Source organism: Macrosteles quadrilineatus, unplaced genomic scaffold (genome assembly GCF_028750875.1).
Source record: "Macrosteles quadrilineatus isolate MER2022 unplaced genomic scaffold, UCM_ALF_1.0 Scaffold_212__1_contigs__length_174584, whole genome shotgun sequence".
Taxonomy (NCBI): Eukaryota; Metazoa; Arthropoda; class Insecta; order Hemiptera; family Cicadellidae; genus Macrosteles; species Macrosteles quadrilineatus.
The window spans coordinates 141,110-167,256 of record NW_026542805.1 but is presented as its reverse complement, the minus strand read 5'-3'; the positions used below and the strand labels follow the sequence as shown (position 1 = coordinate 167,256).

General features: G+C 34.9%; 1 protein-coding gene across 1 annotated transcript in view; it reads left to right on the top strand.

Moving 5' to 3' along the window:
• The first annotated feature begins 512 nt into the window (after window positions 1–512).
• Window positions 513–26,147, top strand: part of LOC128982352 (uncharacterized) — a 71,456-nt gene continuing 45,821 nt past the window's right edge. The window contains exon 1 of the mRNA XM_054401314.1: window positions 513–706. Coding sequence (XP_054257289.1) covers window positions 649–706 — 58 coding nt within the window. The 5' untranslated portion in view covers window positions 513–648. The remainder of the gene's footprint in view (window positions 707–26,147) is intronic.

Below are 26,147 nucleotides of genomic sequence, written 5' to 3'. Positions count from 1 at the left end.
ATATAACTCCTTATACAACCCCCTTCACAAATAGTTAGATGCTGTTTAGAGCTTAGTATGTGTACAGTGACGATGTTAAGAAAAATATAATTGAATTTTCATAAGAAACTTATTACTGTAGTTTGTTAAATGGATGTTTCTTGAGGCGAGGACAAGAGACTACCTCCTCAGAAACATGTAGGATTTAATCCCCTATTTTTCCTTCCTTCTAGGAAGGACCCTATCCGATCCTTTAACGTGTCTTCGCGCTTACTTTGAAGCACTTTGAAGCTGTAAACCAATACTGTAAGAGGGATGAAAAGATAACATTTTAATAAACTCTACCACATTACCAGATTTTTCAAATTTTCGGAAATTTTGAGATAAGTGAAATGGGTCTAAACTTGACGCCGTTACCTTTACACCATTAACCAAGCCCTCATAATCCGATCATTACACAGGTCTAAGGTTAGTTTGAAAAAATATGATAATTCCTAGCGGTGAGCCAGACAGGACACACATGGTAGGGGTGGGGGAGGGGCAAGGACATGGTCTCACTCTCTGTTCCCAGTCGAGTCCAGCTCTCGGTCGCGATCACAAGCGTCCGTGTCCGCAAGTCCTTCTTACCGCCTCCTCGGTCTCCGTGTATGTCTATGTGTCCTCCGAGTCATGGATAAACTACTTCTCCTCACTCTGACCGTCTGGGTCGTCACCGCCCAAGCCAAAGGTAGGCAGAAGGAAGCATTCGATATTGTGAAAAAAATATGCATACTGAGTGTTGTACGATCCCTATTTACGTGTCTTCGCGATAAGGTTTACTTTGAAGTAAAAGGTTATTTCTCCTAGTTAATTTTTTTTTTTTTTAATTTAATGCAGCATGTATTTACAATATTATTTAGAACCATTCAGTATAGATGTTGTTTGGTATTACTTGTGGAATATTTTAACTTAAGGATTCCTTGTTATAGTTTGTAAATAAAAATTGAATCGGGAATTTTATTTCAAATTATCTGTGGGAATATAGGTCGGGTTTTTATGAACGGCCAACAAATAACACCCGGTTAATCAACAGATTCTTAGATGACGACTTTTTAAATTCAAAGATATGAAGCGGTGGCATTTTTGATAACCAAAAATCCAAACTTAAATTTGTATGTGATAGATTTCTTTTAAATTTTCCGATAAATCTTTTTTTGTAATTCCTGGACATTGAAAAGGGTTGAATAATATTGTTAACTGTTTGTTTGATGTTTCTAATGTAGGCTACTGATTTAAATATTGTAACTGTCAATACAACATTGGGATCTCTATATTGATGTTGATGAGTTTAGAATCCGGTTTTACAATTAGCTCTGGTGTTTATAACTTTACAAAATAAAGGACAAATGTCATACATAATCATGTAACTCATACACAACTAATTTATAAATAATAACTTTGCAGTTACGGCCTTTACATTTACATTAATTCCTTATTAAATTTTTCTAATTTTTTTATGTAATAAAAAGATTTTTCATACAGATTGTATTGGCAAGAATCTATTCTATGTACTGTCATTAAGTTAGTAATTTTGTTTCATATTTCTAAAATAAATTGTGTTTCACAGTAATTCTTTAGTAAATAATAATTGTTGTATGTAGCCTATATATAGAAAATAAAATAAGTTGTCACTAAAAACACAACTGTTGGCCGACCCACCACTCATATCACTGAAACCATGAAACAAACATCACAGCTGGTTGACACAATTGCCGCTCGTTTTTACAGGTTTAACTATGTTTTTCATGAACATACACCGCTTTATGATGAAGTATGATTTTTTAACTTTAAGAAACTATTTCCTACAGTTATGCGCATATTAGACCTAGACCATTGTTTATATAAGCTTGTTAAAATTTATACGTAAGAGACAAATGCAGTCTATAACTTACGGATTAGATAAAGTAAAAGATGAATTTATTTTTACGAGCTTTTTCTCTTACATAACATTCACTTGTTTCTTTTTCAAACCATATTAAGATTTAGCTACATTTATGAACTAAAACAGAACATATGATTTACTTTTATCCTTTAAATAACCTGGGTGAGGAGGTTTTAATTAAGTTTTTCATCTTGGCCCACTGAACTATGCACCAATTTGACGTTTTTATACAAGGATGCAGGTTGTAGCTAAAGCCAGATATGTACTGACGAGTGTCGATCGACGACTTTTTGCTATCGCGGACCGTGTTTAGTACATTACTCAGGTTAGCAATAAAGTGATCGGCCGACTGTGTATTCGACAGTCGAGATCGGGTCAGGTTCTTGTAAAGATTGCATCGCGTCATCGTTACCTCTAATTACCAACTCCTGCAAAAAACTAACGGGGGAATGTTTGACTGGATTAATGACAACCGGCTTAGCGAACGGCGAACACGGCATTGCCGAAACGATCGACTGTAAAATGGGTTTGCCCCGAAAATATAGCATAGCTGTCATGGCATTGCTTCTCAATGTGGAACTCCAGGATAATTTAATCAGAACCAAATGCAATGCCCCAAAAGTGCAAAAAATTTTCTTGCTGACGTTTAGAATTAACGATTTTATGTAAATGGGGGTTATTTTACCCTTCTTACATCTCTTAGCTATCATCTCTCTGTGCTTTAGTTTCAAATAGGTTTTTGTTAAGTGCTTTTCTATTAACTTGTTTGCTATTTTGGTTGACTTTAAATTGTCATTGGTCGTTCGTTACTCTTTGGTGTTCCTTTCCATTGCTTAGTACTCAAGGGGTTTCCTGACCCCTTGTCTCAGTATCTCCTAAATTACAATTGTCCTATTTCTTTACATTTTCCATTATAAATAATAATAAATAAAGGGTAATATAAATATAGGGGTAATTTGTTTGACTTGAAACGTGTTTAGACTAGTCAAGTTTTACATGTTGGGACTTTTCTCTGTACAGTATCATTTTTTTCATGTATACCCACGGCAAGCATTCACAGCTTTGTTGTAATCCGTTATTCATTAGTACTGCAAACAGGTAAACAGGTACCAACAACTACAGTAATTCCAAAAGTAATTACCGAAGGATATGTATTTTTCCGGAAGGCCTTATATTTTCGGGGCTGAGCGCAGGCGTGGCACGGCTGCGTTTTGGAGTGTGACGGACCCGCTGACCAGTGACAGTGACCGCACGCGTCGTGGTCGGACTACACTGCACACTGCACACTCTACTTAATTACTGGCAATCGCTCCTGGAGTCACTCGTATCTTACAGTCGTTATAGGATGGTTTGTGAATAAAGTATTCACGGTTATTCCGAGGATAAGGGCACCTTCAGTGTGTTTATCATAGCATTCTCAGTTCTTTTTAAATATTTGTTTGATTAGTTCACCATCTCCCATTAAATATTTATTTGTCTGTCAAAATTTAAAATGTTTTTATTCAACCACCAAAGATCAAATACATTGTTTTGGCCTTTTATTGGATGAAACTTAACCTTAATATTTGTTTTAAATGCTAGTTCATCAATGTAATTTAATTATTAAATTTAAAGTTTATGTGAAGAAAAGTTACCAGCCATAATAATAGAATAAAAAGCCTATTTATAGAGAGAAAATTTGCAAAAATCTCTCATTCTATTTTAGCGCTTAGTATTGCGATTTTGTCATATTTTTACAGATTAATATTAATTGTTCTTTTTTTTATAAAGACAACAAAACAAGAATTTTCTTTGTTACCCTGAATAATATAATAATTTACATAGGTTTATGCTTTTTCCCCCCTACCTAGAGTACCATTAGCTATCACAATACATATTTTCATCAAACTCAATACATTTTTAAACATTGTATTTAGCTTGAAGAACATAAATGTATAGAGTAATCTCGTAGAAATGGTGGTTAATTATGGTGGTTAAAGTGGTTATTTTGCTAACATCCATGTAAAATTGTTTAATTAATTGTAGTAGCATTTTTTAATTAATGCAATACTTTAGTTGATTGTAACCATTTTTTATGTCAAATTCTTCGATCATGCAGTGAAATGTTGTTAGGAGACACTACATGATAACAAGAGTTAGTATACAAAGCTGGAACCTCAAAAACATTAACAATCCTAAAACGGAAAGTAAATAAAAGAAAAGTGTCTTATAACACTTAAAACATATATTTACGCTTATACTGTTACTCACAAGACGGTAAATATACAAAAAAGATGGTAATTGGTGATCGATTTCGATTGGAGTGTCCGTATACTGTGAGTAACAGTATAAGCGTAAATATATGTTTTAAGTGTTATAAGACACTTTTCTTTTATTTACTTTCCGTAAATTTAATAACACGTACAATGCTGATCAAGAAGTTATTCAATCCTAAAACACTAAGTAGGCAGCACTCTGTCTTTAAAATACAGCTCGACCAAAATCGAAATATTTCTGAATGTATATTATAATATACATCGGTTAAAATTATCGGGGAGGGCTGTAACTTTGTCTACGTGACTAAAATTGGTATTGGCCAATAACGTGGTAAATTTCAGGATATTTATGCACCGATATCTGATATTACAAAGTATTTAAATTGTCATTTTTAGTTTCTGGATATCTGTATTGCAGTTATTAAAACGAGAGATGGTTCAGGAATAAGAGTATATGGAAGTATGTTTCATTATAATATGAAAATGTGATTGAGTTTTAGACTTTAATTACTATAGTCCTCATGTTTGTTCTCTTGTATCAGATTGTCTCTTAGGTAAATGATTCTGAACCCATTATCGACCCAAGTGAAGGACACGATTAGTCTTCAAGAATCTTCTTTGACGTAAAAAGACGGTTACGGACCTTGCTACCGACAATCTATACAACTTTTTATGGTTAGTAGTTTCGCGTTACAATAGACCCATTATCCGACCATCGGACCATGCAAAAGAGGAGTTTGTAGACTATAGATGCGTTTCTTTGGGATCCTCCACAATGCAAAATTAGTTTCCTGTGAGGTTACTGGAACCACCAAAACAGTTTAACATCGTAGTGTTGTCGTTGCCATGTTATCTACGGAAGAATAGAGATAAAATAAATAATAAAAATTATATACATAATATATTATTTAATTGCGTATTTTGTTTTACAACCATTTATCAATCTAAAAAATGTTCAAATATTGTCATGTCGTGTGTTGCATGACAGTATTTGAACATTTGAGTGTTACTTTGGCTGATTTCTGAAACGCACCGTTGGGTACGTAGCCATAACCTTCGAAAAAGAACAATGCAATACAAGTTTTTAAAAATGTATAAAAACATCTTAGAGCAGTAGCATTAAATCAGTATTCAAAATAGTAAACTGAAACCACTAACCACACCTAAAACATAAGATGAAAACAGTCATTATGAGTAACTAATTAATTTAGTGAATATAATATTAACATTCACTTTTCAAACCTAATTACATGCCGGGCTATTCCACAGGGAATTAAATTTATACTTATTTTACCAGGATCTCTAAACCCAATTCGCCAAGCACCCAGAATCCAATATATGCGAGTTCGTTGTAACTGCCATTTTAAGTGGTCATAAACACAGGGAAGCATAAATAATAAAACTCAGTGGAGTAATAAATATTTAAAAACAGCTGTGAGGGTTTAAAATCGTTTGACACGTGTACATTGTTAGTCGGTCTTTTGTTGGGCGTGTTCTGAAATGAACTGTGGTTTTATGAACACACGTGTTCAGATGTGTGAAAGTTCAGAGTTTAACTGGCAAAATTATGGTCCTTTGTTTTTTGATTCTTTTTTGTGGTGGTGAGTTGAATCGACTTGTTATTATTTTATTTCGTAATTTATAGCGTACATTTGTGTAGTTATTTGGTTGTGATGTTTCCGCCATGGGTAGGTTTGTGTAGTTATTTGGTTGTGATGTTTCCGCCATGGGTAGGTTTGTGTAGTTATTTGGTAGTGATGTTTCCGCCATAGGTAGGTGTGTGCAGTTATTTGGATGTGGTGTTTTCACCATGGGTATGTTTGTGTAGTTATTCGGTTGTGATGATTCCACATATGGGTATGTTTGATTAGTTATTTAGATGATATTTTTCCTCCTATGGATTTGTTTGTGTAGTTATATTATGACGCTGTGCTAGATTACCTGATTACAGAACTTTTACTTATTATAATGGGAAATGCCATAAACATTTCTTGAAATTTATTTCTCAATTTGGTTCAAATATGTGAGCAATGCCCTAACTGACGGGAGGGAAGTAAGAGACAACCGTAGCTCAAATGTATCATACTCCCTTATAGATTTATCAACGTTGTGGATAAATTTAAAGGTTAGTTCTGTCCAGTTTTTGTAGATGGTGTTTGGATGTTTGCAATTTGATTTTTTTATATTTAACAAAATAAATTTGTATTAAAATAATACAACCAAAGAGTTAACGGGTAAATCATAAAAGTCTTGCTTGGAGTAAGTAACATAGAGCCAACACCGGCACATGGTTTGAGTCGATTACAACCTAAGAGGATTAAACAACCTCACACACAATTACCTTATAATATAATATCCTTGTTTAGCAATAACTATTATCTATTTTTGTATTAAGTAGCTCGATCTCAAATTTTGTCTAAAGCCATTTTTGTCTTTCTGGATGTTCTCATTAGTTTTTACAGCCTGAACTAAAAGATTTGTTTAGCCTAATAGCTAGTGACTTGAACTTAAGTGTTAGAGGGACGGGTACATTCATTGTCATATCATATCCACAAACACTTAAAAACTTTTTAATCGCTTCATTCAAATAGCCACAGGAGTACAATAAAACATTCGAACTTTTTTAGGTCACTTTGTCAAATACTCTAATTATGCGATTTAGGGAATGAGGACGCAGGACGCAGAAGGAGGTGACGAGGGCAAGACATGCGTCGTAGGGCGGAACCGGAACAAACCCGTGAAAACTGTCATTAACAGCTGATAGCAGCGTGACACCGACGTGGTGCGACTTTCCATCTGATTAGTAGACTTGTGGTACCTATTGTGAGGAGAGAGAATACTTACTATGAGCTACTTCGATTGTACTACTGGCGTACAATGTATATTTTTCGTATTTATTTGTGTCACATTGCTACAAGACTTTATACCCAATTATGAACAAGCATTAATTTTATATTAAACAAATTGCCATCGTGCTGAAAAAATACACATTGAAACAGTCAGTTTCAATATTTATAATCAAAACATTAATTATTAATGAAAAACAAACAACCCAAAATACGAATAATAGAAGTTTTCGTAATATTAACGAGTCTTCCTTCAGCTGATTCTGCTATCATCACTGTTTTCTGGCCCTATCACTTGGTGAAGGGGTTTTTACGTAATACACTAGCAAAAATAAATAAATAAAATATTTTAAAACTTTCAAAAAATGTATGCAAACACAATAAGTGTAGCGCTAGCGTTAAAATGAATCAAGCTTTCAAAAAATCTGACCTCAATATAAGTTAAATTGTGTGCCAATTGCAAAGCTGTACAAACAATAAATATAACAAAACACAGCAGTTTTACAGTAAGAACATTAGAACACAAAATACACATTCAATAACAAGGAGCAAAATTACATATTCATTTTCGTCAAACTACTAGGTCAGATAATTTTCAGATAGTCTTATGCAAATGTTGATTGATAATTAGTCAAAAGTAATGAGTTGCATTATGTTTATAAGTCAACAATCGATTTTTCTAGAAGTTCAGCTTCATGATAGTTAGGTTTGCTAATGGAGCCTTGGCAATTTTCATGAGTTGAAGTTGGTCTGAGAGTATGAGTGTAAAAGGTGATGTATGGCTGGGGGAGGTATGCTGCTGCTCAGAGTATGATACATTGACTGAGTATGATACTTGGACCGAGTAGTGAGTATGATAGCGCCTGGGCGTGATCAGTCACGTTCTGCTCCCTTAATCACTTCCACCCTGATTGTTGTACATTAGGGACTCTTGCTGTTGCTTTCTCTATTGCAAAATCTCTTTGTCTAAACGGTCCACTCAGTCCACTGGCGGCCCACACCCGCTAGGATGTGCAACAGCTCGCAGCAATGGCTCCGGGCTCGACTCATTAATTTGCCTAATTAGCTTAATTGCCTCACCTTTAGATATTACTCAACATCGGCTCTGTATAGCCTAATCTTCAGGATGTTTAATTGCTTTGTGATAAAATTTGTAATTAAAGTACGTAAAATCTATATACATAGCTGTAAAGGAATGATTTATAGTCGATGATAAAACGTAAACGTACTTTTTTAAGCCTGTTTACTGTCTAGATGAGTGGGTAATTGTATTTATTTATTTGATTATGTTTTAATTTATTAGTTTTATCAAAACATGAGTTAATCTAAACGAATTTTGGACGAGATGTTTGATAAAAGCGTTTTAAACTGTATATCTGAGTTATTATGGTGCTCTCCAACAATCAAAAGGTCTCGGGTTCGATCCTGAGAAAAGTTAGTAGTAGTTTTATGCCACGAAACTGGACCCAACTGGCTTGATCTTGGCCAGAGAAACAGCTGATCTAGTGAGCAACAACGCTACAAATCGTCCATTTCATTCTACGCTTTCCTCTTCTCATACTCATGTTAGAATGCGCATTGTACCGAAGAGAACGGATCTAATCAACAGCTTAATATATTTGTTGCCAAGTGTCGTATAAAAGTCAACTATGGCTCATTTTAAAGCTGGTATCTCTAAGTATTGTTTAGTACCCTTTTAACAGTAATAAGCTATTCCATTGTTATTAGCACGTTTGCATTTTTTAAACATACAGTTACCTACAACATAGAGTTGTAGTTGAAAACACAGTGTATTGGTCAGATCTGAAACACAGACTTTACATTCTTCGAGCAAACGACGGAGAACATGTAGAGGTTAGGCGATGGAACCATGGTAAGAAAATTTTAAAAAAGTTAAGGAAAAGATTGTATATAAAGTAAACTTGTTATCTTTAATAATAAAGTGTTCATGCCAGCTTACTTTTGATCGACTCTTTTTGCGACACTTGGTATAATAATACAGAATATGTGTATTATGATAAGTTTAGCAATTGTAATGGCGTTTCACCAATGAATCTTAAAAACGATATGATGCTCCTATCTGTTTGAATCGTGATTAATTTAAATTCAAAATAGTCGTACAGTATTCCCTGAAACATATAAAACAGCTGATTACAATCATAAGCCGGAATCACTTCCCAGAGAGTAAGTCTGTACGTGGGAACGAGTTCATAATAGTTATTGCACTGTTCTTCAAGTTTTGCATCATACAGAAACTGGAATGCTGTTTGAAATATAAGTCTGCCAACATTTACTTTTTTGGCAATTTTTAAAACAATAAAACAATTTACAGTATAATGAAACAATAAGTGCAACGATAATGAAGAAAAAATAGTCTTTTTTTATAAGTTACACCAAAACACTATATGATTTAAAACTTAAATATATCCCCGCCGCAGCTAACCTGCAGACTAAGCGAATTTCCATTTGCCTGAATTGATTTTAAATTAAATCTATTAAAATAACATAAGGTTTAACGAGTACCTAGGTTTGCTGCTAAAGGGAGGCTAATAATGTGTGTTTTTAGTAAAATATTAGTAGCTTAGTATAAAATAAATAAATTTGCCATGTATTACACGTTCAACTCTGCAAATTGTTTACAGTTAGGCCTATAAAGAAGTAGATCCTTCCTCTTTTAAAATATATGTAATACATTGAACATGTAAAAATTAATTAAAATTAGAATGAGGCTCATTTAACATGCAGCATATCATAACTTTGAACAGCCATAACTTTTTTCAGGATCATCCATTTTTCATTTTTGTTATGTCGATGTGTTTGTCTCATCAAGACCTTTAAAATGATATGCATAACAACCCATGCTTACATTTAAGATCTTTTACCGACTCCTGAGGAGGGCCGTCTCCCAGAGGAGGTGAAAAATCAGCCATATTCTTAAAAAGTAGTTTTTTTATATCCATAAACAATTTGCAAAGTTTCAATTGTGTAAGTGGAACCTGGAAAAAGATATTGGGTTGTTCCGGGACTTTTTGCCATCCCTGTATATAAATTTGAACGAATAGTGCTTTTGGCATCTAGGGACATCAAAATGAAAAAGCATATCGGTCCCGTGTACAGGTCTTACCGTGCCACCTCCAAAAAAACGACCTAAATAGCTACTTCCCTATTGGGAAATTCGCTAAAAGAACTGATTGATGAAAAGGAAACAACGAAACTAGCGTTCACGAATGTTTTGTCACTTCCAGTGCGTATAGGACCAGTTCCTCATATTAATTTAATTATAACTAAGACACCTTACTTATACGCAAAATAAACTTACAATCTACAGTGTAGTATATAATTGAGCTTTAAAATAGTATATAAGTATATAAATGATACATTTGGCATAAATAGTTAGGCAATATAAATGACCACAAGCGAATCATTATAGCCAGACTGGTCGATGATGCTTTAAGTGTCGTGGCTACAACGACCTTCGCTACTGAATACCACGTGATCAGTACTGTACAAGAACATGTGATTGCGGAATAACAATCCATTGTGGTGGTGTAAGAATGTCACACATTTTAAAAAGAATTTATATCATTACTTAGACGAGGAGCGAAGTAATAAATCTATGTAGAACTATATTATGAGAAAGGCGAAAAACACAAACTAAGGGATTAAGACACCAGCGATCACCAACGAGATGCTAAAAACCTTAGTGTCGAATGGCATGTGATACTTTTGGTTTCAATTGTAGCTTTTTTTGTACGTCAATCAATCCATTTATGTAAATTTCTGAACTATATTTAGATGGCAAATCAGTAATTTTTGGGAGGATATGAGGAAAACATCGAACTATAGAGTCGAAGATGTAAATATCACGCTAAATGAATTCGTCAATCAATGTATTGATGAAAGAGAAACGAAAGGGGAAAACAATCTCTATTATGTATATTTTGTCGTTAATTTCGACATCTTGAAACCTCAATCATTTGTTTAAATGTTCCTGCACGAAATACAAAAATAGTCTTACTATAATAATACCTGGGACCACCAATTCAAATCAACAAATTTTCGTAACTATGCTATCAGTTGGTCAGTTAATAAAAACCTTCACCCACTCAAGGTTGTCTAATAAAATCGTACAAGATTTGATTGTTTCAATCCAGTTAATAACTGGGTTGTTAGTCACAGCAGCAATTGGTAATGAGTTAAATGAACTGTGACATAATTGGTCCCAATCTAACTGAAACGATCTGGTGCGTTACATTACTCGTTACGAGTTACGCCAGTCCAGGGATATCATTAGACCGGTAGATCTTCCTCCTACCAGACAATACCGAGTCCGTAACGCTTTCTAAGACCTAGGCATCCTCCGTTATATTTACCTTTTAATTGGGCTTCGGACCGCGCAACTCCTTCCGCGTTAGTTAGCACTGACAATTGACAATTCCCTGACTATGCACTCTTGTGACAATTATGTAGATAACACAAACCAGACATTGTTTGATATGTTTCAGAAAAGGTTTGTTCAGGTGGATGTTTATATAAATCAATTTTAATGAGTGGTCCGTGTAGTTATTCTCAGGGCCCTGTTTGAGGTCGTTCTGGACCTTTGCAAAAGTTAGATCCATTTTTCATTTTTTATTATGAACAGGACTTTTACAGTTTTTAAGTAGGTATTTTAAAGCGAATTTCCAATTAAATACTTATTCCGCATTTTAGTTGCATTTTATAAACTTGAACGCAGTTTTAAGGGAAAGTAAGTATTAGGGGGACCCTGAATTCAAGAATCAAGTACCGTTCATTATTAAATAGCTTAGAACTGTTCTGTAGACGTTTCAATATGTCGTATACAGTACATGTCCCCGGCAAAATGAAAAATGTTTTGATTTTTATAGGTGTCAGTGTAACGAATACGAGAAATGTGACAGAAAATACTTCTATATACGAAAATGCGACCTTAGTGAAACTTGGATGAAAATGAAATGAACCAGTTGGTAATGTGTTCTATGTTATGAGGAAACACATTTTAACAAGTTCGATGTCCCCAGCGCCCAGCCTTAACTTGTCTGCCTACATTATCTTCTGGCAAGTTAACTGTTAGTTTGAGTGTCGTGCTCCGTGCAATAACCGGTTGAAATTAGCGTTTAACTGTTGTATAATTGAACCAGCGTTTGAACTCTTGTTAGAACCATATTAGCTAAATACGCTACCGACTGACTCAAAAGTAGTAACATAACATATAAACAACAACAGATGATGGCGATACGAAAGATGTCACTACCGATCAAGGACGAAAATCATTCTGAGTTTAAGCTTCTTTTAGTTGGCCTTCGGATGTAAGAAAACAAACCAATCGTTTTCGTATTGGCTTAATAATCAACCCTGGGGCTTCACCCTCTTGGAATTGAAATGGTAGAGTCAGGTGTAAAGACAACCGACAGTTTTGCTGATTTATTGGTCTAAACTGTTAACATTACTAATAAAGTATATTTGACCCACTCATCAAAACTGAAAATCGGTGCGTTGCGCTCTCAAGCGAGACGCGTTGTCGTGTGCGACAGTGATCGTATTGACATCGATCTCGTCACCTTTATCAATAATCCGTGGGGCATAAGCGATGAGCACCCGGTCAATCGGTTCCATACAATGGTGGCTTTCTTCCTTCGATCTGGCCAAAGTAGGGAAAACACCGTCCGACCGAGTAACGGACACTTGGATAAAAAACCGCGAGTGACAGGGACCTCTGCCTCATGCATGCCCTCATATTCAATTTGGATACGTGTATCGGTAGTCGATAGTCTCTTGACAATACCTATTGTGTATGTAGCCTTCGGAGCAACATTAGGATGCTTAATCACAATGTTAAAATAGTTGCAAAATAGAAAATTCGTCAAACAGTATTATGTTCAGCTGTTGTTTAGAAAAAGGCAGCAGAGACTAAAATCGCAATCATATCACTAAAAATAAATAAAGACTTTTTTATAAGAAAGTGTTTTTGGGTTTAGTAGAAAAGGATAGTTGTATTTCTCATCTTATGTAGGTTTCGTTTAAAAATTGTTTTCCCTATGAGCCCAACTGTGTCAGTGTTTTAGTGTAATGAAGTGATGGCAAATGAAGAATTTCCCAATTTAAGTGAACAGTCTTTATAGGTTTCCAATATTTTTTTCTTATTTCGTCTTGGTTTAAAATTGGACTAAATTATTAGATGTATAAGATAGGATAGATTTTATTTTGTGTTCGCTGAAGAAGCTGTGATTTCATCCTTCTAAAACAGTAAATGGGAACTTCTTGGATCATGTTGTATTTTTGGACTCGTATAAATCAAAGTGGGTTTTATCAACATTCGAAATAAAATTGGAGGTCATGGCATATTGTAATTTCTATAGACTAATATAGGAAGATAATTACTATGCCTAAATATATATCATGTCGTTCGGAACACGGCTCGAATTACTGCCGCTTTGACTCTGTTTTAACTATTGATTGATTTGTAGACTAATGTAAAAAATATTTACTATTAATACCAAATAGATAAGTGTATCACTTAATAGTTAAAAACATATTCCAAGGTCTAGCTCAATAATCATATTTTGTCATATGCTCTACAGCGTCAAACCCAAACAGTCTTATATAATACCGGAAGTACCTCGCCTGATCCAAGATGGGGTAGGCCCGCGCGTAGACAATATATATTGTATGTATATTAGAGGTGCAATTATATTGTATGTATATTAGAAGAGGTTGTCTCGTTATTTTGTCGATGTAACGTGTCTAGAAAGACAGCGCGAACATCACGTCTGGTGAGTCACTATGTGTTTCCGGGTTTACCTATATATCCATACTGATACAGTCGATTATGGCTTTTGTTTAAATGGTTCACTGCTGCTGAGAGTTGATGGCTATTGGAACCACGAAAATGCATCCGAACTTATTTGATTCCTTATTCCTTTCCTTTACATCTACAACCCAATATTAATTACATAATAATATTATTCCCCGCCCCTAATATTAAGGGGTTGCCCAGTAACTATGGTTGAAGGTCTTTTAGCTCTATGTTTATTATTTTTTGAAATTCTTAACCGTCCCAGGACTTTTTTCCATCTTGTATTTCCATTCACGAAGAACTCCATTCGGCCAATAAATAGCCTCTTAAGTGTGATGGTGAAAAATTGATAATTTTGCACTGTGTAGGGCATGTATCAGTGCATCGATGTTTTAAAAACAAGATATATAATATACAGGGTGAGGCAGTGAGAGTACCCCAATTTTCTTTCGTTGTCACACTATAAGTGAAGCAACAATGAATGAACAGCTGTGCTTTATAACATCAATTTAACTATGCCATTTTACTAAACATTATGCCTGCGGCTATTAACACTGAGATTTTGGTGTGGAAACCTATTCAAAAAATAGTCATTCTTGTACAAAAACCCAGAAATTGTTTGGACCACATTCTATCCTTGGTCAACATGGCGCTGTTCCAGATTGGAAAACAATGGCGAATTGGGTAAAATTATTTAGGATAACAGCTTAAACCTTAAAAATAATCGGTGCGGGCCGCAAAACTCTCTGTACACCAGCAAATCAGGTGACTCCTATTATCAAACTCCTACTTTACGCTGAGACTAGTTTCACGGGAGTGGAGTAAGACAGTGTTTGTCACTTATGACGTCATCTCGAAGGTCAACAAGAGGTTTCCACTCTCTACAACCTAGCAACAATGAGAACTCTGTAACTTGAAGGTTTTGTGTGCTCACTGATTTACGGGAATAATAAACAAGCCAGTACGGAGCTCTGACAGCGTCTAGCCTAGGGTGGCGTGCTCAGGATTACGGGTTATGCGTTATCATTTAGTTTCAAAGTACTCGGGGTCGAGCCATTGTTCCGAGTCAAGTAGTCGTTTTTTACTAAGTGAGGAGTCAACTTTCTAGACTGCCCCGGGAGTGCTTTGATTATATCCTAGTATGAAATGGATATGGTATTGACGCATATTCGGTTTAGTATTGAATGGTTGGCATACCATTGATGTTAGTGATATCATCGAATTTTGATTCTGCTGGTGTCATCACTCACACATCAAACACATCACCATGAAATAAACACACGTCAATATAGACTAAACAATGTACCCATATGAGTACTGTACAAATAAATAATTATAATTATTTTGAAAAATTCTTCAGTCTGGTTTCTAGTGTGATTCATGACCGGTTTGAGTCCGCTAATATCGAACACAGTGTCTTCTCTTGGCCAAGGCAACATTTACAGCCCATTTACTCTTCGCTTATAATAAATAGCAGAGTTCAAGTAACAGTTTAAAACTACTCAGCTGTGCATCGCTGGGAACTCGCATTTTGGTCCCTTTTGGATCGAAGAGAGCTGAAACAAAATCCACGGGGGTATAATTCTATCGAGTAGGCTACTTCTTTCTGGCCATAAAATCAAATATGGTACACTGTTTAAAAATATATAAGAAAGGGCAAGTTGTCGAATGGTGCTGTAAAACGCTGTTGGCAATGTTTACACTCACTTTAGGGGTGAAACCTAAATATTTTAAATTTGTCATAGGAAACCTTTAAATGCATTTCATGGAAGATAATGGATCTCTAATGAACTATAAAATTAATCACTGGGGTTTGATCAGGAGTCTAAATTTAGGAATATCTTAGGCTATCTCTGGGGACAGGGGTTTAAATCAATTATTGTTAAAAAATTTAGTGATATGAGTATAAAATTAGCATTAGTTTGGTTATGAAATGTGTCTTTGAATTGAAAGAAATATTTCTAAAAGCTACCTATATACCGGTACCTTTTAGAAGGAAAGCGAGATGTTGGTAATATTCAAGTCACGAAGAAATGAATGAAAAGTTAATAAACAAATGCCGAGGAAGAGAGCCAGAGCTGTCCAGTGTGGCCAGGGACCAGCGAGTCAATCAGGACCTCCCACTAGTTAGGACCGGATCCTGTTATAGCACGGTCGTTATATAGTTATTGTTATAACGTTCATTAAAATAAACTGTTGTGCCTATATACCATGGAAGTTGGGCCTAGTGCAAGATATAATAAAAATTGTTAAAACTTATATCCGACATAAACTATGGAAACATAAACACATATTTTAGACGATTTTTTCAACATTTTTGTAACGGGAGATTGGGCGAAAGAGAACACTTCTACACAAGTTATTGATGTAAGGAAAAAATATGCAACTTCAAACTTAAGTATGTAAGAATTAGTTAAAAGAAAATTTTCCGCATACTCGTAGAAGCCCTGTACGATTATGACATTCACCTTAATAATAACATTCTACAGTCTGTATTGTGCGATCGAACGAATTCTTGAAAAAGTCCTTAACTTCACAGGTGTTTAGCCCACTATGTAGCTTTTTATATATATCAAACTGAATGATATATACAGAACGACTGTTTGGACTGTTTCTATACTGTTGGATCTAACGTAAAAAGCTAAATATTTGTGTTGAATATTAGCTTATAAATTGACAGTGCATAACATTATTGTAAACAAGTAAAAACTACTGGTTACTTTACATAGAGATACGAGCTTAAAAAGAAGAAATGGCCTTAAAAGATCGTTTCAAAATAATAATATTGTTATTATAATTATAATAATAATTATAATTATAATAATAATAATTGATTGATTAAAATAATTTATCAAATTACACACACATGTCACATGGCATCATTGTAGAAAGGATAAATTCACAACATTGATTTTTTTAACTCACCCGTGTGAATATAAGCACAAACAGCATTAAAATCATAAAAAAATTAACATTGTGTAAAAAGGTTAACAATGTAAACTTTGGAAGACAGCGTGCCAAAGCCCGAAGAGATTTACAAATCGGGAATAAGACAGAAACAACTCTCTGCATATACAAAACAATTTCCAAACTTCCATTTTGATCGGGTGGATTTTGGTAACACGTACCCAATACATACATTTAATTTTATGTGTACAAATGATCACAAAGTTAAAAATTATAGTCAGCTAATTAAATAAGAAAGCATGTCTAGTTCACGATATTGAAAAAGTGGCGGTGATTCACTATGTTGAGCTAGTCAATTTGTTATCAGATGAGGAGGTGGTGGTTGGCGGAGCTCAGGAGCTGTTGTTTGGTAATTACACAGAGCCAGGCGGAGCTCGCAGATCAGGCGCACGGCACACTTACCCACATAGCTCACAACCACAGCCACAGCCACAGCCACACAATCTTCAGCATTTCAACCACTTCAACCTGAACCTCGTCATCCTTCCATAGGACAAAACACTATTCGCCAACACAACCGAGTAGCGGTAGCCCGCCTTCTAGTCAGCAGAATGCCAAGGAGAAAAGTCAGAAGCGTTCGATGGTTTAAAACTGGACCCAGTTGCCATTGATCAAGATCAATACGCTCAGATAGCCTGGCCATAGAAACAGCTGATCTTAGTACGAATGAAGCTATCGCATCATTCATTCAATATCATCCTTCACTCACCTTCGCCCTGAAATACGCACTATGTGTGCTGGCGATGTTCAGATCTAAATCCAATCATAAAACCCTTCCCTTCCCATCAAACTCTAGGTTTCCTGGGTATCCTGCATCCAAAACTTAAATAAATTGTATATACGTCTTCCAATAGGTCCATAAATATTAAAAATCCTCCTTTCTCCTCCCTATATTCTTCTCTATGAATTTCTCCATTATAATCAAGAGTAAGCAAATTACTTTCATCCTCCTCATGAGTTACTCATGAAAAGACACACATACATTTATATTATATATTATATTATATTATATTTATATTATAGGGTGTAGGCTATGTTATACTCTTGCATGTGGGTATGAGAGTATCAGAGAGAAATAAAAACAAACAAAACATTCATATATAATATATATATATATATATATGAATGTTTTGTTTGTTTTTATTGGGTGAGGATTTGCGTAAACCCGGCCCATTTACAATATTCTCATCTTATCAGAACACATTCTCCTTCGCCACACTTCTTCTAAAATTTTAACTCAAACTCAATTCTCCTCTCTTCCGTTGATCCAACCAAATTTATATGAGTCTCTTGAAATTCTTAATTCCTTGTCAAATGGATTGTTAGTGTACGAGTCCCATTTTTCCTTAGTAACATTTATCAATTTAAACTAAGCATAAAACTGCAAATCTACTGAGGATCCTAATATCAAAATCGTTCTTAAAAATGGTTTAGTACAGGCTTTCTCTGGAATATTATTGTGCAACTGTGAACTGTGTAAAACAAATTAACTTTTTCTAACTTTTGACAACGTAAATAATTTATTACCTTGGTTATAGGAACGTTTTTACCTCATTAAATAAAACTCATCCACCAATTTATACAAACATCAGAGATCCAATCTTTTCCTAAAGCTTTTCATATCAGGATTAACAAATGAAACATCTGTGTAAACCTATGTCACGGATATCCTTAAAGATACTATGATACTGTGCCGGGCGGTGGTTTTCAAAAGTTTTTGCCATTTAAAAGAACATTCTGACGACTCTTTAGTATTCTCTATTGTTCTCTACTGCTATTCCACGTCTTGCCATTTTGCCGCCAGTCAGGTTCAACCACTTCCGTTACGGACTTGTGTTAATTGCTGACAACTGTCTGTATTGTCTTCACAAACGATCCTAAATATGGAAACTCGTCTGAGCAGCTTTCGACTAAGTATCAAATACTCATTTTCTTTCACTTTCTGGACACTGAGATCGTTGTCCTCGTATCTGAAATTCGTTGACAGTTTGAAACTGGACCCAACGTTGATCATTGGTATCTTAGTAAAGGGTCGCCGAAATTTTATCCCCCTGCAATTTTACCCCTTGGTCAGATATAAAAAATATTGAAAATGATTTTCTTCTTTCAGTTTTAATTTAATAGTAAACATTTTATTATTAAGTAGTCTATGATAGTCTATCTTAATTTATTTGTAATCTCAACTAAGCAAACATGTTTCGCTGTTTAATTTTGATATTCGAGATTTGGGTTTGGTGCCAACTGTTGATTAATATGTAATTATGTATAATAATCTGAGTAACTTATCAAATTTAAATGATAATTGGATGAACATTTCTTTAACAATTTATTATACCACAGTGGAAAAAATGTATTTAGTTTCTGTTGTACAATAGCACAATATGCCTTTTTGTTTCTTCAGACACAAACCATGAGCTATTTATGGTTTGTACTGAGAAAGGTCATCGAAATACGTGTTGTAAAATGTAGTTGTAGGCATCCGAAACAAAGTAGTCGACCAATTTATGTTTTGACTACTGCAAGGAAACCCAAATGTTTGTATATACATATTCACCAACAGTTGGCCCCAAAAATCTAATCCCGAAACTCGAATATTAAAATTAAAACCCTGATTGATTAGTTAAGGTTACAAATAAATTAAGATAAGCTACTTAATAATAAAATGTTTGCTATTAAATTAAAACTGAAAGAATAAATTTAATCATTCTCACGTATTTCTATATCTAGCCAGGGGGTAAAATTCAGGGGGTGAAAATCCGGGCCGTACATTTTGAGCTGACCTCTTTAAGGGGGTAAAAGTCCGGGGGTAAAGTTCCGGCCCGTACACTCTAGGTTTTTATAGTTTGATGTGTTCTGATTAAATTAACAACCGTGAAAATATACGTTTAATTCCACCTTTAATCCATCGAACTGAAGCTGTGCAATTCAAAAGTTCGCGGCTGGAATTTTACCCCGGACTTTTACCCCCTTAAAGAGGTCAGCTCAAAATGTACGGCCCGGATTTTTACCCCCAGGTTTGTGATATCAGTTTTGCCCAGGGGGATAAAAATTCGCTACCCCTTAGTAAATGGTCCTGGCAAAAGAATCAGGTGTTAGTCAGTATTAAAGCAGTTATCTCATGTATTAATTTACACTCAGTTTCGCCTTAAAATACTTACCCTGGAGTCGGAAGTGTAATAAAATCTAAATGGTGACGTTTTCATTGAGACCGATAATGGAAATAATTTTCAGAGTAGATATGCTTGTTGGAAAGGTAGCAAATGAAGATCAGATTTCGAATATGCATAAAAAATCAAAATAAATTTTCATTAACTTTCTGAGCATCAAGTTTGCCATTCCTACTAATATCTAATATTCTATGACAATTCTAAAATGGACCCAGCTGTTCTTGATCTAGCACTTTTAATAAATGGTCCAGGTTAATGAACCAGCTGATCACATTATCAAGGATGTATCAGTAATTCAAAACCTTAAAAAATTTCCATAAAATCGAATAAAATCAAAATACGAGCATTTTATTGGGATCGAAAACAAAAATTGTTTTCATTGTGTTTATGCTTTGGCGAAGTTAGTAGAAGAAGAGCAGTTTTCAGCAAAGTAACAAACACTCATTTTCTTTCACTTTCTGACGAGTGTGTTGTTTGATCTTATCTGATATTATAAATGAGAATGTTTCACTGTTACCGATAACTGAAAATCATCTTCCAGAAGGATTTGCTTATAGAAAAGTTAAAAGTAGACGATAATTGAGAGTTAATTCGCTTACGCGTATAGGTATGATATAGTTAATAAGTTGAGGAAGCACGCCATCACAGGAAATATCTAGCAGCAAAAACAAGGCTACGTCCGCACCACAATATCCTTTTGTGGAATACTCTTTGTGTCTGGATAATGACCGCTGAATATCCTACAACAATAGAACAAAACATAATGTAATATTATAATACATTAACTATCCACACGCCTAAGTAGCCAAGATCTGTGTAGGGTGTTTTACAATTTAGGAACTATTCCACATAGGATAATGATAGAGGTCCCATTCTAAATAAGCCACTAAACCCCCTAAAGCTCCAACTCACTTTAAAACATTAAATTAAACAATACATAACAACTTTGCATATTTCCCCAAATTGGTGAGATCCAAGTAATTAACCCTCCATTCAGTGGTGCAAAAATGTAAGCTCAAGTCATAATTCCCATTTAATATTAGTGCACATGAAACAGATTCTTCATACTGCATATTGATTTCATTCTCCTGCGACTCATAACAATTGATCTTGCGCTGGTTCCCAAGTAAATTTGCTAAACTTATTGACAACCATTTTGTTCTACGTCATAAATGGGGAAATATAAATTATAGTACTTTTCTGTCTTGACACAGTAAACCGAATCATCCAATGACAGGGCTTGCGTAATAGACTGAAGCCGGATTGGGCAATGTAGGTTAGGTTAGTTAACTTTCACATGTGGTACAGCGCAGGCGCAGTGAAGGTGGTTGATACGCCAGCGCAATCCATCCAACCGGCAAACCTAATCATGTGTTTACTGGGGCAGCATGTTATACAACAATATTGAAGAATGTAAATTAAACTAATGGCATAACTAAGCATTTTGAATGATGTAAAAAATAAAGAATGTAAAATTGCAAGTTTGTCGGCAAAAATAACCAACCGAAATGGAAGTTGACGTGAAGATTCATCTTTACAGAGAAGAATCTAAGAATTCATGGCTCTTTACTACAGATAACCTCTAAATTAAAAAAAATATTTATCCATTGATCAGTACACTTTTGTCATATTAACGAAATAAAACTTCTAAACTTCTTGAAACGTATAAAGAAATTCTACCATTACTAAAGATAAGCACCGCCCAGACTCGTCCAACTTGCCATGAGTCCTAATGCCTTATCTGCCTGTTCGTATACAACCAACCGATAAACAATCGGACTATTTGGCACCCGATGTGCATAGAACAATAATGGAATATACTAAACTCTTCATACAAATGTACAAATGTCTTATCATATAAGTACCTTTCAGTACATAATTGCATCCAAAGTTTGTTTTTATATAAGTTGTTTTCTTCTAACCTTTTTTAGCGAATTTCCTATTTGGGAAATAAGCGAATCCGTAGGTCTCATGGTATTACCTAGACCGATTGATTTTTTCCGTGTGGGATGAACATAGGTTTCCCATTTTTTTTTACCGTAAAACATAAGATTTTGCAATTTCTTCGTAAATGTTTTTCAAGAGCTTAAAAATACAAATAATTTAGTATATTAAAGCGTCATTGTAAACTTAATGGTTATAGAGAAAATTCAAAACCACAGTTATTTAAAAACTCATTTAATTTTTTTATTCGTATGGAGAATAAATTAATTGTTGTAGTTTACTTGTTTAGGGATGTATTTTGGATCAAATTTGAGAAATTCCCTCATTTTAAATTAAGTTATTAACATTTTCAATAAAAACTACACATTCTGTAGCAGCAAACCTAGTATTAAGTACAAAGTACTCATTAAAATTGGTGTTAATTAAATACTAAATAAATCTGACAACTACTTTTAGGGAATATTTAGTGAATACATGTATAAATTTAGGAAAATTGAAATTTGATTAGTCTGCAGGTTTGCTGCGGCAGGGGTATTTTCTAGTTTTGGATGAAATACAGTTCTCTATGTAGTATTTCTCTCGAAATGTGCTAAACAACCAAAGCTAATTTGGCTGGGTTTGTGTAAGAATCTTGTTATTCTTTGTTTGAAGTTCACTTTCTGTGATGGTACGTTTTTGGTATTTGAAGGATGTACCACCTGGATGAGTGAAAATAATCACAAGTTTACGGGACGTTTCGGAATATGGGGTACTTCCTTAGGCGAGAGAATACCTAAACGCAACTTTCTCTGTTTGATATTTTTTTAGTTTCCATCTTTGGCTTGATTTGTTCACTAATTTTGTGTACTTTCTCACCTTAGGACGGGATCACATCCAAATCCCAATACGTCGCGAAAACCTTTTACTAATTGTGATGGACAATTGAAGTTCCTTGGTCACCATTCTCACGTAAAAGACGAAAGACGAGAAAAAGTGTTGGCAGGTAATTAAACGGGCCTTTGATATAACAATGCGCGGTGCGTCTTGCGTGGTGTGCGCACTGCGCAGGCGTTTCCGGAAGCTGGAGACACTCAGTATGCGCGGGCTGTCGTCTGCTGCGCGCTATAGTATAGGCTGCACACCATACAACCTACATGTATCCTGCAATCCTACATCCATCTCTCTATTCTTCTCCTAACCCTTTCCTTCGCCGACAATCCTTATTGAAGATTTATTCCCCTTGGTCGGTATAAATTCTCAATTTACGAGGCTCACAACATTTCTGCGCTGTAAATGCCGGCTAGTTATATACTCGTGGAAAGTTACGAGTGTTTTGAGAAAATACTTGGGAAGTTATTGGTCGAATGTAAAACTGACTAAAGTCAAGCGGTTTGGTAGATATCAGTATTGTTTTATGACCAGCAAGAGCAAGTAAAAAACTTTGTACTAAATTACTATGTAATGACTTCGAGTTTCTAATCGCTTATTATACTATGATTTTAATATATTCTTGGTAAGAACTATCTTACAACATATATCATTGAATAAGTGCATATATGCTCGAGTTTGATAATAAGCTAAGCATGTACAACGGTGGTGATTTCTGATACATAAGTAGAATAAATAACATGACAAAATTAATATAATACCCCCGCCACAGCAAACCTGCCGACTAAGCGAATTTTCATAAGTCAGAATTGATTTTCATTAATTCTATTTAAATAACATTAGGCTTAACGAGTACCTAGGTTTGCTGCTACAAGAAAACTAAGTGTGTTTTTTAGTAAAATATTAATAGTTTGGTATAAAAATAAATACATTTGGAAAGTTTTATCAAAATATATCCATAAACAAGCAAACTACAACATTTTACTATATTCTCCATAAGAATAACATGGGAATTTAAATTCAAATTTTTTTGAATTTTCTCCGTTACCAATAACCGTACAAAACACTTTAACATACTAAATTATTTGTTTTTTAAGCTCTTTTAAAAGGTGTAGAATAAATTGGGAAATTTTATGTTTTAAGGATCAAAAATGAGAAAACCCAATTTTTACCCCATAAAACCTCGTTCCCATGGTCCGATCATACTGGTTCGCGAACACATTCAAGTTTATCTCGCCTTACACCTTTAAACAAAATTTCATAAAAATCGGACGAAAAATTACTCAAGTTATCGTGTTCATGGACATACAGTATATATATACATGTATACAAATTTGAGTGAATAGTATTTTTGGTCTCTGGGGACATCAAAATGAAAAGTAAATTGGTCCCGGGCTTAGGTATTACCGTGCCACCTACGGTAATAGCTACTTCCCTATAGGGAAATTAGCTAAAATACCAAAAACAAACATTGGAAAGCTGAGAATACATAGGCTAGCTGATGTAATTTGACATGAACAAGAATCACTGAAGGTGTCATTGTCACCTCAACAATGTGTTAATAATAAACATATCAACGACAGACAAAAATCCAGACGGAACAAGAACAGGGTTTAACATAAATCCATAATTATTACACTCTCGATTAATGTCTCTTTGAGGCAAGCAAACAAGTTTTTGGTTTAAAATCTTAGCAATCCAAAAACTAAATTATACCTTTGATCTAAGTGTTTAGGTAATCATGGGCAAGAGTGAGAACAGAAGCTTTTCCTCAGTAGTCTTAAGATTTTTGGGAAATATTTACAGCTATAATGAAAGTCAAAACATAGCTTTTGGAACCATTACCAGATTACATAGTATAAAACAAATTCGAACAATGTTCCAAGGAAAGGTTCCGACGCTACGGTCCAGTTTGTGATCTATGTTTCAGTAGCACATAAATTAGAGCCACCACATCACGACTCTTTGGAGGTTTTGATGTCAAAGAGCAGCTGTAGACCACCTGACGGCACCGCCTAATGTTTACCTGGCCGACCCCCCTTCAGACTACCTCGGGGTATGGAATAACGAACGGAACCAAAAATATAAATTGGGCATGATCGGTACCCCGCAATCACGACGCCGACGGCGAGTGGCTGAGACCGGTAATCAGAAATGTCCGTCGTTTGGTACGCAAACGCTCGTTCGCAAACTTAAAATTATCATACACGTAACCTCATACATTTTGGGGAATGAGTTAGGGATACTTCCTTATTTTACTGTTAGAGCAGTCCCGTATTGTACAAACAAAGCTTGTAGGATACTCGAACACTGATTTATTATTTTAAATACCTCATGGATTAGGTTTGTGTTATGTACGAGAAATGGTCCGATTTCGAAGTCTATCTAGATTAATATTTTTGCAACTCATATACCCTAATTTAATGACTACTATTCTAACTTTGTCTTTCTTTATTAAATACCATAATTTCATGATAAAATCAACATACCAAACGGATCTGTTTTTTAAAATAGCCAATACCACATTAAGAGGCACGAAGCGAGTAGTTTCTTATAGTAAACTTTTTACAGATGTATATTATTTTCAAATTTCAATGGAAACCTACAGTAAATATTAATAACAAAAAGTATAGGGTCCCACCTGGTCTAGTAGTTCAAACGCCAGTGGTGTCTTCTGTACTGGAGGGACGAGTTCAAATCCCACTAACACATGTTATCAATGATTTCCCTTAATCTGGTGGTTCTAATTACACCCATCGAAGTATATAACACAACACCTCAAGCTGTTTCATCTATCTAGGATACAAAACAAACATGGTCTCTGATGTGGGAAGAACTTTTTCTATTGGGGAAGGAGAAATTTCACCAATTTATGAAAACGCCAGTAGGATGCTTATCATCACAAGGATCATAATATTTTTAAGAATACAGTTTTAACATAACTTTTAATTTTTGTTCCAGGTAATCCAGACTTGATTGTAAGAGTGGTCGACCTCCAATCAGTGCCTGTTACGTAAGCAGGTAATGTCATTTGGCTTGAAATTACTATATTCAGAATCCATCGACCATCGAACAGTGCTGAACGATGGATAATGATGGTCTGTAGTCCCTACAGTGACGCATGCTGCTTCCCTGGATGTAAAACTATGACCACGATCTGGCCTAGATTGGTCAAAGAAATCATCTGTGTTCGCTAAATTGGATGCTCTTAGTTATAACTAGATAGCTCGTTAGGATTTGGAGTAATCAGATACAACTACATTATTACCAAGTTTAAAAAACGCCTTTGTGAAGGGTTTAATTTTAGTTTAGCTAATCCAGTCCATCACGGTAGCTCATGAAAAAATCGCAGTTATATAGCAGCCAATTGATTTTGTTTGGTTATAA